This window comes from Panthera leo, chromosome E1, assembly GCF_018350215.1.
Source record: "Panthera leo isolate Ple1 chromosome E1, P.leo_Ple1_pat1.1, whole genome shotgun sequence".
NCBI classification, from domain to species: Eukaryota; Metazoa; Chordata; class Mammalia; order Carnivora; family Felidae; genus Panthera; species Panthera leo.
The window spans coordinates 47,629,900-47,647,466 of NC_056692.1; the positions used below are offsets into that span (position 1 = coordinate 47,629,900).

At 43.2% G+C, this 17,567-nt stretch overlaps 1 protein-coding gene across 8 annotated transcripts in view; it reads left to right on the forward strand.

Annotated features, from left to right (window-relative positions):
- HELZ (helicase with zinc finger) overlaps positions 1-17,567 on the forward strand; it is a 156,202-nt gene that overhangs the window by 10,513 nt on the left and 128,122 nt on the right. For 6 of the 8 annotated variants that reach the window (XM_042914546.1, XM_042914552.1, XM_042914547.1 and 3 more), the window contains 2 exons: positions 12,688-12,915; positions 15,244-15,280. In XM_042914546.1, the coding sequence (XP_042770480.1) occupies positions 12,706-12,915; positions 15,244-15,280 (247 nt within the window). In that variant the 5' untranslated portion in view covers positions 12,688-12,705. The other 2 variants (XM_042914554.1, XM_042914553.1) reach the window with 2 other exon arrangements.

Below are 17,567 nucleotides of genomic sequence, written 5' to 3' on the forward strand. Positions count from 1 at the left end.
ATGGAGCTCGTATTCTAGACCTGGGGGGTAATAGTGAGCTGATGCTTTTATAACAGTGGCGAGACACTGTTCTAAGTACTTTTATAATTTAACCTATTTAATTCTTGCAAGAGGCTTGCAAGGTAGATACTGTTATTATCCCTATTTTGCAGATTGGGAGATTGAGGCAGAGTTATGTAGGTTGTCTCAGGTTGCCATGCCAAGATTGAAATTCAGGCAGATCTGGTTTCAAGCTTGTAAACTCTTTTTTTTTTCTTAAATTTTTAATGTTTATTTTTGAGAGAGAGGGAGGAGAGAGCATGAGCTGGGGAAGGGCAGAGAGAAGGGGGGACGGAGGATCCAAAGCGGGCTCGATGCCGACAGCAGAGAACCCGATGTGGGGCTTGAACCCACAAACCACGAGATCATGACCTAAGCTGAAGTTGGGTGCTTAACCGACTGAGCCACCCAGGCACCCCCTCAAGCTTGCATACTCTTAACTCCTGTTCTGTAGAACATTTTAAATTCATTCATGGTATACTAATGTTTAATAACAAAAAAGGTAGGCCCACATTGAAATTAATTCTAAGCAAATAAGTTTTTCTTGTATAAAAAACAAAACAAAACAAAAACCCATGAAAAGTGATGTTAGTTCTCTGCGGATGGTGACACAGTAGTAGTCTTTCATAGAACAAAATTTTTCTCCCTAACTTTTCATAGGCTTCATCAACTTTTTTGGTTTCTTTAGATACAAATGGCCGTGTCAATGTTAGGAAGTAATTTTTCTGCTGACCCTTGGACAGAATCTCTTCTTGAATGAATCCCCTTCTTGCTTTTTTACCTATTTTACCTTTGCCTCCACTCCCCTCCCTTTTGTTACCTTAGGGGCAATTCCCTTCTCCGATCTCTCCTGCTCTCTGTTCTTCCTTGTTCTCACCACTCTTCTGTCCTCACCAGTCTCATCAGCTGGCCATGTCCTGAGAGAGTCCCTGCCTCCCACCTTCTCTTTCCTTTTTTTTTTTTTTTAAATGTTTATTTATTTTTGAGACAGAGAGAGACAGAGCATGAACGGGGGAGGGTTAGAGAGAGGGAGACACAGAACCTGAAACAGGCTCCAGGCTCTGAGCCGTCAGCACAGAGCCCGACGCGGGGCTCGAACTCACGGACCGCGAGATCATGACCTGAGCCGAAGTCAGCCGCTTAACCCACTGAGCCACCCAGGCGCCCCCCGCCTTCTCTTTCCTAGCTTGCCGCTCGCCAACCACCTTGGACTTGGTCCTGTGTTTTGGCTTTTCTGAGTTTATTTAGTGGGACTAATTTCTCACCTTTGACTCTGGCTCTTGGTCCTTCTTTTTTTATTTAAAAAAATTTTTTTTAAAATGTTCATTTATTTTTGAGAGACAGAGCACAAGCAGGGAAGAGGCAGAGAGAGAGGGAGACACAGAATCCAAAGCAGGCTCCAGGCTCCGAGCTGTCAGCACAGAGCCCGACGTGGGGCTCGAACTCACGAACTGCAAGATCATGACCTGAGCCTAAGTCAGATGCTTAACCAACTGAGCCACCCAGGCGCCCCTGCTCTTGGTCCTTCTTCATGGGTAGGGCATACTGGGAAATGGACCATGAGGAATCCTTAAGTTTGCTTCTGGATTAAGCCGTGGGCCTCACTGCTTATAAGGAGGTTATTAAGGCTTGTGTACTTGTAGTTTTTAGAATTTTGGTTAAATATGCATGACAAGAAATTTACCATTTTAGCCATTTTTATATTCATTTCAGTGGCAGTAAGTACAATCGTGTTGTTGAACTGCCTCCACCATCTGTCTCTAAAACTCTCTCATTGCCCCGAACCGAAACTGTGTACCTGTTAAACAACTCTCCATTTCCCCCTCCTGCAAGCCTCTGGCAACCAGCATTCTGTTTTCTGTCTCTATGAATTTGCCATTCTAGGTCCCTCATGTAAGTATAATCATACATTGTCCTTTGTGCCTGGCTTTTTTCACCTACCGTGGTGTCTTCAGGGCTCACCTATGTTGTGGCACGTGTCAGCATTTCCTTCCTTCTTAAGGCTAAATAATACGCCATTGTATGTAAATGCCACATTTTTAATCCATTCATCTGCGGATGGACACTTGGGTTGTTTCCACCTTTTGGCTGTTAGACATAATGCTGCTGTGAACATGGGTGTACAGATATTTGTTCCAGTCCCTGCTTTTAGTTCTTTTGGATATTAACCCAGAAGTAGAATTGTTGGATCTTGTTGTAATTCTGTACTTAATGTTTTCCAAAGTAGTAACACCATCGTATGTCCCACCAGCGGTGTACAAGGAGTCCAGTTTGTTCACAGCCTCACCAACACTTGTTATTTTCTGGGCTTTTTTTTTTTTTTTTTTATAGTAGCCATCCTAATGGGTGTGAAATGATAACGTAAACTTATTTATTAAAAAAAAATTTTTTTTAATGTTTTCATTGATTTTTGAAGGAGAGAGAAAGGGAGAGAGACACACAGAGCATGAGCGGGGGGAGGAACAGAGAGAGAGGGAGACACAGAATTCGAAGCAGGCTCCAGGCTCTAAGCTGTCAGCACAGAGTCCGATGCGGGGTTGAACTCACTAACTGTGAGATCATGACCTGAGCTGAAGTCGGACGCTTAACCGACTGAGCCACCCAGGCGCCCCTAAACTTATTTATTTTTTAAGATTTTTAAGCAGTCTCTGTACTCAACATGGGGCTCGAACCTACAACCCCGAGATTGAGTCACACGCTCCACTCACTGAGCCAGCCAGGCGCCACAAATGTATATCTATTTTAAGGTTGTTTTATATAGAATAATAGAATTTCAGCACTAGAAATGATATTAAGGATTTCTAACCCAATTAGCAGTTGACAGCAAAGGATGTTCTCCTATGCCTTAGCATTTACATTTCTTTCTCAACCAGAGAGTGGCGTTTTGGGCAAACGTGTCTATACTGGATCTTAGGCTCAAGATGAGCTATGTGTGTGCTAGGGTACATGAAATACAGTTGTTTTTTTTTTAATTAAGATTTTAAAAAATATTTATTAAAAATTTTTAAAGTGTTTTGTTTATTTTTGAGAGAGAGCAATAGAGTGTGAGTGGGGGAGGGGCAGAAGGAGAGGGAGACACAGAATCTGAAGCAGGCGCCAGCCTCCAAGCCGTCAGCACAGAGCCCGACAGGCCCCAAACCCATGAACGGGGAAGATCATGACTTGAGTCGAAGTCGGACGCTTAACCAACTGAGCCACTCGGGCACCCCAGTGTTTGTTTATTGTTGAGAAGAGCGAAAGCAGGGAAGGGGCAGAGAGAGGGGGACGTAGGATCCAAAGTTGACACTGTGCTGATAGGCTGACAGCATTGAGCCCAATGCGGGGCTCGAACCCACAAACTGGGAGATCATGACCTGAGTTGAAGTCGGATACTCAACCAACTGAGCCACCCAGACGCCCCTATACTGTATTGTTTTATAATCAACTTGTTTTTACTTAACCAAATGGGAGCAGGAAACTCTGTACTGAGTTTCAAACGCTGATTTGAAAATATATTTTTAGAACATAGATTGTTGGTAAATTAAAGACAGCTTTTAAGAGGGATGATGGTGGTTGGTGGTACTGTTTTAATTATGCAGTTGGCTTTTTAAAAATCGATTTATGTTTTATGTAAAAAGCTCAACTGTTTGGGATTATGTGTTTACAAGTCTACACAGATAATCTAAAAGGGAAAATGAAGAAATGCAAATAGAAAATTTTTGTAGTCATAAAGTTTTCTTGGCAAGCAGCAACCTTTTCTAGAAAGTCAGTCTTTTAATGTAATTTGATTGCTTCATAAATGTGGGTTTTTAAATATGTATACTTTTAATGATTAGTAAGCATGTTAAATGATTTGGGAGGAGGCTCAAACTTTTCAAGAAATAATTTGGAATTATTGAAAGAAGGCTATTGCCAGAATTGCTAGCAATTCTAAAATATGGGTCAGGAAAAGCCAAGCTAGTAGATGGAAAAAAACCCCCTCAGTTTTAGCTGCTGATACAGCTTTTAAAATTTAGTTTTTCTTGGGGCACCTGGGTGGCTCAGTCGGTTGAACGTCCGACTCTTGGTTTCAGCTCAGGTCGTTATCTCACGGTTCGTGAGTTGGAGCCCTGTATTGGGCTCTCCGCTGACAATGTGAAGCCTGCTCAGGATTCTCTCTCTCTCCCTTTCTCTCTGCCCCGCCCCCCCCCCCCCCCAAATAAATAAATAAACTTAAAAAAATTAAAAGTTTTTCTTGTTTTTATCATTTTAATTACTAAAACAGATGGTGGAAGGTCCATTAGGGTATTTCTTTTATGTGTTTAAAACATTTTACTTTGCTATGTGATTCCATTCATTCTGGAATTTAGGAGAATTTACCTCTTTATGAAAGAAATTATTCAAAATGGAATATGATTGATGATCTTAGTTTCTAGTTTTCTTCTCAATAGGCTTAGTCTCTCTTCTAATGCTTCTTGCATGCTCAGAGATTTTATAAGAGTTTTAGAGAAAAGTGCGAGCAAGACTGGGTGAATATTAAACACAGTAGAATGAATAAAACTTTTGCTTTGCAGAATATTTTGCCTGTGTATCTCATAGAACCATCGCAGATTCCAGTTTTGGATAAAAACAGATAAGTTTAAAGATAACACAACATTCCTCCTTATGACTTGGAATTCTAATGAGTATTTAATTTGGTACAGGACAGTTCTTGGAATGCTTGGCATTCAGGTTATTTTAGGCCATCTCTTTGGGAAATTCAATTAAAGTCTTTATTGAATGGCTTTAGTGAATTGAATGGTTGTCTCGGGATATAAATGATATAAAATATGACCCCGATTTATAAGATGGTTGTGTCAGGCAGATAGGGCATCTTATATGATATATTTAATCCAAAATAATAGATGATTAATTCAAAATAATAGATGATTCTGTAGGAAGTACTGGTTTGGGGAGAGCATCTTAGGGAAGTAGGTATGGAAGCCTTCATTTAAAGGTGAGTAGGAGTTAGGTTCAGAGAGAGAGGAGGGCAGGGACTGCAGGCAGAGGGACGGGCATGGTGTCAGAGACTGGGAAGCCTGACTGCCCGTGGGTTGTGGTGGGAAAGTTAGTTAGGTGGTAGCCAGACTGTGGGTGGCCTGGATATTTAGTACCGAAGCTCCTTGCCACCTCCAGAGGCATGGCCCTTCATGCTCTGCCCCTTGAGGAAGCCTGACTCCCTAGCTCAGGACGGAGAAGGGGGTGTGTCCTTCCCCCATGGGGCTAGGTCATGGGGCTTATTTTAATGTATCAATCTGGCTTTTCTTTTGTCACGACATTTACTTTCCAGTAGAGTCTTGTTTTCAGAATAATAGAATTTCCATAGGGAAAATAATAATGCATGAGGCAGATTAAAGGCAAATAAAAAAAAAAAAAGTGAATCACAACTTTTTCTGGCAGTTCTTCCTTTGTTTACATTTTTGTTTTGTTAGTTGTTTAAAGAAACTTGTGTATTTTCTTATGTTTGTCTTTTAAGTTTTCCTATGGTTTTATTGTTATATAGCTTAATAATTGAGGATAACTTGGAGTCCAATCAAGTCCTGATTATGGCTCTTAGTAATTGCTGTCAGAGTGGATAGTGGTAATGTTTAGCACAGCTCTTCAGTCTTACGAGATCTTTACAAATGCAGTCTGATTCATTCCACCCAAGTTAATCATGAGGGAGATAATTTTTTTTTTGTTTGTTTCTGATGGAGACAAACGTCTAAGACAGAGATACAGAAATCATCTTCGGTTTAGATTGAAGAAATTTTATTTGCTACTATGGGCTCCTGCTGTTGGATCACAGTTTATTTTTGTGCTTTGAAGTCTGTCTTTAATCAAATAAGATTTTTAGCTCTTTTGAAATAAAGGGGGGCCATGCCTACATTAATAAGAAAAGTTAAGGAAGATAACTGATTAAAAAAAATTTTTTTAATGTTTATTTATTTTTGAGAGAGAGAGAGAGAGAGCACGAGCAGGGGAGGGGGAGAGAGAGAGGGAGACACAGAATCCCAAGCAGGCTCCAGGCTCTGAGCTGTCAGCGGGGCTTGAACTCACAAACTGTGAGATCATGACCTGAGCCGAAGTCGGACGCCTAACCAACTGAGCCACCCAGGCGCCCCATAACTGATTTTTTTTAAACAATAAAATACATTTCATGCCTTGATTTCATGGTGGTCTGATGGTTATTCTCATACTGTTTTAGAAAGAAGTCCCCAGTGGGCAAAGAATGATGCTTTTAAAAATCACCTTCCTTTTTTTCATCTGTTACTGAAAATATCTTAGTCCAGACCCGTCTACCTACCACCTCTGTGGTGCACTATTGATTTCATTTTTCTTTCAATATTTACTTTTGGTTCTAGACAAATTACCTAGTGATGATGGAATTCTTGAAAAATATTCTATATTTTGTGCCAAGTGAACTCAATGATTGCTCTATTTGGAGACATTCTTTCTGAAGGCTCCATTCTTGCCTCTAAAACCTACGTGCACGGAAGAGGAAATGTATAGGTTTTCCATTTGTTAACAACACGCTTATCCTTCTGTATCTGTTTCTTTTCAATTTTTAAAAACTATGTTAGGGGCCCCTGGGTGGCTTGGTCGGTTGAGCATCCGCCTCTTGATTTCGTCTCAGGTGATGATCTCATGATTCGTGGGCTCGAGCCCTGTGTTGGGTTCTGTGCTGTCAGCATGGAGCCTGCTTGGGCATTTCTCTGTCCTCCTTTCTCTGCCCCTCCCCTGCTTGGATGTGCATGCGCGCGTGCTCCCTCTCTCTCTCTCTCTTTCTCTCTCTCTCTCTCTCAACATAAATAAACTTTAAAAAACAAAAACCATATTAATTATGACACCGATTCCTATTTTAAAAGCAATTTAAAAGTTTACTCTTAAAACTATCACACGGTAAAAGTTGGCTTTTGTCTTTTGGTGTATACTTCTATTAATTTCCTACACGTATAGTTTGTGCACCTAGCACCGCAGTCAGGATACAGAGCAGTGTCCTCACCCTCTTCTTTCATAGTCACCCCCCCCATAACCCCTCCCGCCACTGACCTTTTTCCATCCCTTTAGTCTTGGCTTTTCGAAAATATAATACAAATGGGATCATACAATATGTAAGCTTTTAAGACTGGGCTCTTTTACTTTTTCAGTCATGTAAGGTATTGCATATATAGCAAATGTATTCTTTTTTTATTGCTGAGTAGTTTTCCATGGTCACTGATTAAGGGACATTTGGATATATCTCAGTTTTTAGCAGTTATGAATAGAGCTGCTGTAAACATTTGGGTATAGATTTTTGTGTGAACGTGGCTTTTCATTTCTCCAGGGTAGCTGTCTGGGGAGAGGGGATTGCTGGGTCATGTAGTGAGTATGTGTTTAACTTTTTTAAGAAATTGTCAGCCCTTTTTCTGGAGTAGCTGTACCATTTTATATTCCCACCAGCAATGTCTTGAGTGTTCCAGTTCTTCTGCATCGCCGATATTATCAATGTTTGTAATGTAGCCACTCTAATAGTATGTAGTAGTGTCTAATCATGGTTTTAATTTGCATTTCTCTGATGACTAAAGCCTCATCTTTTCATGTGCTAATTTGCCATCATTATGCCCTCTTTGGAGTGTGTGTGGAAATCTTTTATCCAGCTTTTAATTTGGTTGTTTGCTTATTGTTGAGTTTTGAGACTTCTTTCTGTGTTCAGACACAAATCCTCTTTCAGACATGTGATGTGCAGATAATTTTTTCTTAGTCTTTAGTTTTCATTTTCTTAACAGAGTCTTTCAAAGAGCCAAAGTGTAATTTTGATGAAGTCCAATTTATCAGTGTTTTTCCTTTTTTTTTTATTGTACTAAGATGGATAGATTTTAAAACAAATTTCTTTTCTATAAAAGTAGTGAAAACTAACTTAGCGATAGCGATGTTCTTATAAAGTTGACTTGTGGAAATTGCAAATGTTATCATTTCTTGGAAAGGTGGTGCTAATTAAAATACTCCTTATCCTTAGTCTTAGGGACACACGGGACTTTTGCTTCACCAAAGGAGATGATTGGCTTAGGTTTGTGAAGACTTTCACACTTTCTTTTATTTTTATTATTATTAAATGTTTATTTATTTCTTGAGAGACAGCGAGTGCAAGGGATGGGCAGAGAGATGGAAACTAGGCTCTGCTCTGTCAGCGCAGAGCTGGATGCTGGGCTCAAACTCATGAACCGAACGATGAGATCATGACCTGAGCTTAATGGACTGAGACACCCATGCGCCCCTTTAAGATTTTATTTTTAAGTAATCTCTACACCCAGCGTGGGGCTCTAACTCACAACCCTGAGATCAAGAGTTGTGTGCTTCACTGACTAAGCCAGCCAGGCGCTCCTAGAATTGTATTTTTAACAGGCAGAATAACCAAGTATCACATTAAGCCATTTCTCTCCCAAGCCCACTTTTTTCTTCTTTATATTTACCGTTATTAGCAATCAATAACTGTGGCCAGTGTTACTGATAATCGTGTGTATATATAAGACAATTATCAGCTCATTCAGTTTTTCACATCCTGTGAGGTGCTGATCAGACATACATGTATATCAATTAGCCCCAACTGCCTGGGTTAAACTAGAAAGAAATTTCTTGGCTCACTTAACTGCAAAGTCCAGGCATAGTTAGCTGGAGTTGGGGCTCAAGTGATGTCATCAGGACTGTTTCTCCCTATGGATCAACTCTGCCTTTTCCTGTACAGACTTCAGTTGTAGGGGCCATATGTTAGAAAAGTGGCCGCAGCCTATTCAACCCCGGGAGCCTCTCACACTTTAGGTTTAGTGGGAAAGAACACCTGTCTTTTTCCCAGAAGCCTCAGCAGAAGTCTCGTGTCTCATTGGTTCTTATGGGGTCACATGTCTTACCTGAGCCAGTCTTTGTGTTTGGGGCTATGAGCCAGTTGTGGTCACATGACACCCTTGGATTCCTTGATGCGGTCTGCTCTTCGGGAACCATATGGACTGAGAGTAGGGGTGAGGTGAATTCTCAAAGGGAAAATGTGGGCTTTTGTTAGCAGGAAAAGGAATGGATACTGGGTGGCCAAACAACTAATGATATTAGTCTCTTTTATAGGTCAGCAGCAGATTGTAGGAGTTAATGGATTTGGGTCGGAATCTTGGTTTCCCTTGCCTGTGAAGTCGCACACTCCCAAGCCCATGTTCCCCACAGGTGGAGGAGTTTGTAGAAAGTTAACATACAGTGTTTTATATTCTTTTTATGCAAGTTGGTTGTTTTTAACAGGAAGAGAAAGAATCAAGGCTGATAGGGGGTAGATCTCACAATGGGCGGATGTGCTGCTTCTTCCTGTATCGATGTGGTTCACGGGACTCATCTCCATTCCCTGGGCCTCCCTGTCCCCATGGGAGAGACTCTTAGAGCTTGGTCACTGTTTGCCCTTGGATCAGGCTGTTCTGGGCAGGCGGTAGGATTGTATGGTGTTGATACAGCTGTGTCTGTATCCTCAACAAGAGTGTCAGCCACACAGGGAGGTGTCTCTGGGTGCTGGCCTCTTCCAGGAGTAGTAGTTCCAGATCTCTTACTGTGTATTTTCTGTAGTCCATTTTAGCATGGCTGAGACATTGTCTCACTTTGACTGGCAGTTTTTATTTTACCCATGAGAAAGCTTTTTTAACTTCTTCAGAAGGAGGATGTGTAGCTAGATCCTTCTGTTTTCTGAAAAACCAGAGAAAATCGTTGAATAAGACCTGCTTTGTACTGAGGTCCACACTACAGCTAAGTACCCCTGGTGAGGTTCAGGTAGGACTTGGGGGAGAAACTAATTATTAAGACCTGATTAACAAAGGTAAGTGTGGTAGAAACCTTCACATCCTCTTCCGAGATAGGCACTTGAACCTAATGAATCAGACATTAACTCTTCAAGTTAATTCCCCCTGGAGCTGCCGAAGTTAATAGTTCTGCCCCCAATCTGCTGATGTATTAATGTTTTGAGATATCCCTGGGGAGTATGCTTGGTGGCTGATGTTGACAGGAGTCTTTGTGATCTCCCTTTGTAGCCAGTTTTAGGGCTTATCTTGTGTATATCAGTGACACACAAATGTACTTATTTCTCCAGTGGCCATTCTTGCGTAATCATTATCAGTTTATTGAGATGGGTAAAATGGATGAAAATAATTCCTCTGTTAACTAGGTAGTTACACAGAGTGTTATTTTGTTTACTGTAAATATAGTATTGTATGTTGAGACCAGTGAAGTGATTCTACTTTATATAAACTGAAAATTTGGAATTTTAGGGAAATAGCCATAGCTGACGCTTCCTGAGCACTTACTGTGTGCTAGGCATTCTCGTAAGTGTTCTACACACGATACTTCACCTGATCCTACATTAACCATAGGAGGTAGGCAGTAGTTGTTTGCCAGTTTTGAGGTGAGCAAGTTGGGTGGGAGGTTAAGTCACTCGCCCCAGGCTGTGCAGCCCGTGAGTATCTGAGTGAGGGGGCCAGTGGGTAAGGGGGCCGGGGAGTTTTGAATGCAAGGCCTCTGGCTCTGCATCTGTGCTCTGGCTCCCTGTGCTCTGTTCTCTCCCTAAGAAAGATTTTAGCTTGTGCATTCTTAGTTTTTCTTTTCTTTTCACTTCTTTTGTAATATTTTCTAGATGAGGCTGAGAGTTTTACAGGAAAGATTTGCCAATTCTGAGGCCTTTGGCGTCCATGGGTTTATGCATCTACTTTTGCTATTGTCTGGCAAGCCAACGCGATAAGCTCGTTTGTATGGGTAGTTGTCGATCAGGAATGAGTGTCTCCCCCGCCCCCCGGACATGTGCTCCGGTCTGGAGATACTTTCGGTTGTCACAAGTTGGGAGGTGCCACTGGCCAGAGATGCTGCTAAATATCTTACAGCACCCAGGACAGCTCTCCCTCGGCAAAGACCTACTCGGACCAAAGTGTCAGTAGCATCACCTGAGGTCTCTATAATCGGTTATTATCTTGTAATGTCGCTATTTTGTCTTCCTTTCTTTAAAGCAAGTCATTCACTTTGCAAGTTTTACTTACTCATTTTGAGAGAGAGAGACAGACAGACAGACAGAATCCTCAGCGGGCTCCCTACTGTCAGCATGAGCCCAGTGTGGGGCTCGATCTCAGAAGCTGCGAGACCATGCCCTGAGCTGAAATCAGGGGTCCCGTGCTTACCCGACTGAGCCACTCAGGTGCCCCTGCACTTTTTGACCTTCGAGTATCTCCAAGTTGAAGGGGCCCGGACGGACCTCTGCAGACGTCTGTCATCACGCCCAACTCACTGCCACTGTGTTCCGGGTGCCCGTCCACGGCTTTCTCCCCTCAGCTCTCGCTGTGTGCGGCGCATGGCAGAAGAAGAGCAGGGGAGCCTGGGGCCAGGTTGCCGTCAGAGCTGGAGAGGCGGCAGGAGGCTCGCCGGGGCTGCGGGCAGGAGAGGAGGCGAGAGGCGAGAGGGACCGATGAGCACCTGGGGCCGGTGGGTCAGGTGGAAGGTGGGGAAGAGGAGGAGGGCCGGCAAGCGAGGGGGGGGCGGGCAGGAAACACACTCCGTGCCTGACCGAGCTGGTGACGGGCGGTCCGCGAGAGTGCTCCCGCGACGCAGTGTCGTGATCGGCAGTCCACGGGGTTGAGGTCCTCTGCCCAGGCGTCGTGCTCTCGCCGTGAGCCATCCAGCTGGGGCGAGGCCGGGCTCGCATTCGCAGACTCTCCTCCTCGGACCGTCGTGGTGGTGTCTTCCTGATGGCCGTGCCCGCGTCTCGCCTGTTCTTACGGCACTTCTGTGGGAGAGCCTCCTTCTTCCTGTGACAGCCCATCACGCCCCAGCGCCTGTGGAATAAAGCCCTCCCTTCTTGCGGCCCTTGGTCATTCGCGGCTCCTCCGCTTTCCCTGACACACCTGGAGTTTAGGTCACGCGGTTGTTCCTCTTGGTGGTTTCACTTGAACTCTTCTCTCTGAAAATCCCATGTACGCTCTCCCTGTCGTCTCTGTGTAGGGAACTCCCGTTCACCTTTCGAGGCCAGCTCATGCCTTGTGGCAGATGGAATAAGTCTTTCTCGGAATTGCTGCTCTTGCCAGAATCGGAGTTGCCTGAGAGCAGCCGTGCTGTGCTCCATCGTGGACTTCGGGGCTGCTAGCACAGGGCCCGGCCTCGGGGAATGTTTGCCGAATTGAATGCATAGGCGGTTCAAACTGGCATTTTAGCCAGGGTTTTATGTTGGTGGGAAAAATCCTGCACGGTATAGGTCTTGATGCTCTGCGATCCCAGTCACGGAATTACAATACCGAAATTGGGAGGTTTGGATATGAAGCATTTCTGTACCTTCTGATTTAAAAAAAAAAAACACACGAAACAGCCTTCATGGTTTGTTGCACCTTGCAGTACTCAAAGTCATGTTTCCTTTATCAGTTTGACTCATTTCTACATTTGGTGGTTGGTTGTGTGATCTCGACTTACGGTTGACGTTGCGCTCGGATCTTAGTAAAGACTTCATAAAACGTAAAAGAGAAGTATAGATTTTGTAGCATCACAAGCTCAGCTGTGACCTTGATCAGAAGGCTGGTTGAGAGTAACTATTCCGAGAGATAATTAAACCAACGGAGGTAGGAATGAGACTAGAATTGAAAATGAGTGAGATTTTAAAACCTTCTCTGACCTGTCCTTTCTCTCTGTCTTTAGGATTTTTGTCCCTGAGTCATGGAAGACAGAAGAGCTGAGAAGTCATGTGAACAAGCGTGCGAGTCACTTAAGAGGCAGGACTATGAAATGACCCTCAAGCACTGCACAGAGGCCCTCCTTTCTCTTGGCCAGTACTCCATGGCCGACTTCACAGGGCCATGTCCACTGGAGATAGAAAGCATCAAAATTGAGAGTCTTCTTTACAGAATCGCCTCGTTTTTGCAACTGGTGGGTAAACACTGTCAATAAGCCAATGCTGAGCCGTGAAAAATGGACTTTTTCATTGAGTGGGGAAAATTGTTGGCCACAATCACCTAAGTCTGGGCTGATGTGGCTAGTGATTGCTGAACATGTTTGACAGCAACAACTGTTTTTACACCTTTAAAATTGTTTAATACGACTTGTTGTATAGCATTTTGGGTTGTCCACTCATTCAGCAAATATTTCTTGAGTGTATACTATGTACTGGACATTGGTCTAGGTACTTGATAGACATTGGTGGAAAAAAATGATCTTCACGATATTTTTTCTAGCTGGGGGACAGACCCTAAACGGTACATATTACACATAAGTAGACTCTTGAGAGTGTTAGAAGGTAGCAGTCTGCTGAAAAAAAAAGTCACGGCAAGGGAGATTTGGGGATATAGGGTTAGGGTTGGGGTTGCAATTTGAAATTGAGTGGTCAGGGCCGGCTTTGCTGATAAGGTGATACGAAGGAGGCAAGGGAGCGAGCCATGTCAAAATCTGGAGGAAGAACATTATAGGCAGAGGCAACAGTCAGTGCGAAGATTCTGAGGCAGAAGCCTGCCTGGCATATTTGAGAAATAGCTAGAAGACCAGTGTGCTGGAGAAAAGTATGTGAGGGGGAGTGGGCAATGGGGTGAATCCTGTGGGGCCCTCCAGGTCCCTATAAGGACCTGGTTTTCTTCTACTTAAGTTGGGGAGCTCTTGTTAGGTTTTGAGCAGAGGAATGGCATGATCTGATTTGGCAGGGATTCTTTGGCTTTTGTATTGAGGGTAGACTCTGGAGGGGTAAGTGAGGCAGGGGGACTAGTTGGGAAGCTGTTGGAATAATCCAGGCCAGACATGATAGTGACTCAGGCAAAATGGCGGCCGCAGAGAGACTGAGGAGTGGTTTGATTCTGGTTCTAAGTTGAAGGTCGGACTAGTATGATTTCCTAATACATTGAATGCAGGGAGTGAGTGAGAGAGAGAGAGAGAGTGGTCACAGATTACTTACTTCGATGTTGCTTTGTCTGAGCAATTGGAAAGTGGAGTTTCCTCAACTGAGATGACAAGGCTGTCGGTGGTGCACAGGTTTTGTGGGGCAAGTTGGGAGTTCAGTTTTGGACATCCTGAGTTTGAGATGTCATTTAGATAGCCGGCTGGAGATGGTGAGGAAGCAGTCAGATAGGCAGGGGTGGAGTTTGGGAGAGAGGTCTGGGTCAGAGATACTGACTTAAGAGTGGGGGGCCTGTAGATGACATCTAAAGTCTTGAGCCTGGGTGAGATCACCAAGGGAATGAATGAGTGTACATAGAGAAGAGGAGAGGACCGAGGACTTAGTCTTATGGCACTGCAGTGTGAAGAGGTGCAGGAGAAGAAGAGGAACCAGCAAAGCAGCCTGAAGAGCAACCCTTGACGGAAAGGAAAACTAAGGGAGGGCCGTGAACCCGTAGCCAAGTAAAGCAAGTGGATCCAAGTGAGAGAGTGGTCAGCAGTGTCTGTTGCTGTGAATGTAGTAGTGAGAATTGAGAGGCGACTGAGACGTGACAGTGCATCTGAATGGGAACGAGTCAGTGTAGACCGCGTGTCCAGCTGGATGCAGTGGAGGTCACTGGAGACCAGCACGAGAGCAGCCTCCGTGGAGTGGCGGTGCCCATCTGACTAAAGACAGTTCGAGAGTCACCGGGAAGGAATTGAAGTACATGAGTAGAGACAGTTCTCGGGGAGTTTTGTCCCAAAGAGGCACAGAAAAGTGAGAGTGGTAACTGGTGGGAGAAGTGAGGTCACAAGAAGGGTTTTTTTAAGATGGGTGAAGTAGCCCCATGTTTGTTGAAAGGACTGAATCAACGGAAAGCAAAAAAGTCAGTGATGTAGGAGTAGAGGCGGCTTGCCGGAGCGATGTTCTTGAGCGGGTTATAGAGCAGGTCTGCCCCAGCGGTACGCTAGAAAGGGCCCTGGAGGCTGGCCTGGCAACAGGCGGAAGGCAGAGAGTGCGCTGGGAAGCCGGCAGACATGGGGTGACAGTCCTCGGGAACTCTCTTCTCAGGGCTCTGTTTTCTCAGGGGAGTCGTTAGCTGAGCGTGATCGTGAGGGAGGAGGTTCTGGTGGTTTGGAAGTAGAGAAGGTGAGAAGGAGTGTGAGTAGTGGACAGGGAAGGACATTATATTGTTTGTAGAGCACATGAGTTGGTTTTGCTCTGTGAATATTAGATTCCAAACATTAATAATCACACTTTGAAACAAAGTTGAGTTTTCGTTTTTGTTTTTGATAAAATCTGTTTTAAGCTGCCCTTGAACGACTTAATTTTATCTTGTGTCTTTTATTTTGCAGAAAAACTATGGGCAAGCTGATGAAGATTGTAGGCATGGTATGTTTAAGAATGGGACTGTTTTCTGCTTTGAAAATTTCGAGTTATTTAAATTGAGCAGTGTTTCAGATTTGATTTTTTTATATGCTAATTTCAAGAGAGATTAAAACATTTGAAACCCCCCTCACTGTGGTTACTGGTAACTAACGTGGATGACGACTTTCCTGCTCTGATGGATGTACATCTGAACGTTGTTCATCGTCATGAGTGGGAACACTGATAGTGTCCTTTTAAAGTTTGTGTGAGTATTTTTAGTCAATAAGAGCCAAATTTTAAGACCTGTAACACACGTTGATTAAGATGTTAAGCTGGGATAAATTGAGAGGCTTGTCTGTCCATCCTAGAATGTTTTTTTCCCTTCAGTAGATGTCCCTTAGAGAAGAGAGACTGACTGGCATGCTCGTTAGTGCTTTATTTCTGTTTTCTTTAGGCGAGAAATTAACTAGAAAGATTTTTGCTCTTTGGGTACTCGTAGAATAGGAATGCTTTTCTTCGTGATTCCTGCCAGTTCACTGGAATGAATCTCAGAGTGAGTGGGAGAAGGGGTACAGTGTGTGGTGGGAAGTTTTGCTTCAATCACAGCTGTGATTTGAATAATAGAATGTTTCATTTATCCAGAATTTGGGGGAGGGGTGCTGAGGTGTTAAACAGAGGTTGATTTTTTTATTACTCCTTTGTATCAAAACTTTTAAAAGTATTAACTGTTCTTGTTGTAAACCTTAAAAACTATCTGACATACTCCTGTGGCATATTGGACATAATTTAACCATTCACTGAAGAATGTGAACGCCCTTTAACAAAATCTTTACTATCTCTGGACATTTAAAATTACCCACAACAACAACAAAAAATAAAATTACCAAGGAGCCAGATAACAATAAGTCAGATAATGTAGAGGAATATGAAGAAGGGAATCATTTCCCCTTTTTATCCCATCTGAAGAAATCATGGTTATTACCTTGCTGTATCTTTGGTATCTTTCTCTATAGTGATAAACACAAATGCCTAAAATATGTAGATAGGGGTTTTCCTTTAAAAATTAAAAAAGATTCATGTGATCAGTACAAAGCAGATTGCTTTCTTACATACCAACAGATCATAGATAGGTGTCTTTCTTTTTTTAAATTTCTGTTTTTATTTATTTTTTTAAAGTTTATTTATTTATTTTGAGAGAGAGAGAGACATAGCGAGCGGGGAAGGGGCAGAGAGAGAGAGAGAGAGGGAGACAGGATCCCAAGCAGCCTCCGTACCGTCAGTGCAGAGCCTGATGTGGGGCTTGAACTCACGAACCGTGAGATTATGATGTGAGCCAAGATCAAGAGTCGGACGCTGGACCGACTGAGCCACCTGGGTACCTGTCATGGATATCTTTCTAAGTTTCTCCAGTTCCAATTACTGCTTAATATTCCATACTATAAATGTTTTCCTATTTCCTCAAAACTTCTCCTATCGGTAGGCATTCAGGTGGTTCTTGTGTCCTCGTTTGTCATTATAATCCATCCTGTAATAAAAACATATTCTTCTTTAGTGTTGCTAGTTTCTGTAGGATAGTCTTAAAAGTTGGATGTCTGGGTTAAAATTGTATACTTACAGTTTTAACAGACGCTGTTAGATTAGTTCAGATGCACACACCCACCAGCAGCACATGCATATGGCCCTGCCGTATAATTACACTGACAGTGGAACCTGCCAGTCTTGATGTTTTGCCAACCGCACGTGTGAGAAATGGACACTCTTTCTTTAATTTTCACTCCCTTGAGGATTAGTGAGGTGGAATACGGTCTTCTCATTTTGGAGACGTACAAAGTCCCAGAAGGTTAAATGGTTTGTGAGAAGTCACAGGACAGTAAATGCTATTGGTGAAGGAGCATACGGAAAAGGTTGCATTTTTCTGTTGTTTCATTTAGCAGGTTTTTAAAAAAAAATTTTTTTTAACGTTTATTTATTTTTGAGACAGAGAGAGAGCATGAACGGGGGAGGGTCAGAGAGAGAGGGAGACACAGAATCTGAAACAGGCTCCAGGCTTTGAGCTGTCAGCACAGAGCCCGACGCGGGGCTCGAACTCACGGACTGCGAGATCACGACCTGAGCCCAAGTCGGACGCTTAACCGACTGAGCCACCCAGGCACCCCTCATTTAGCAGTTTTAAAGTTAGATACTACTTTACAACTACTGAATTACTAAAATAAGTGTTTATCTAGCAATCTTTTGGAGGCGATGGATATGTTTATATGTTTACTACCTGCATTGTGATGATAGTAACATGCGTGAATACATATATACAAAC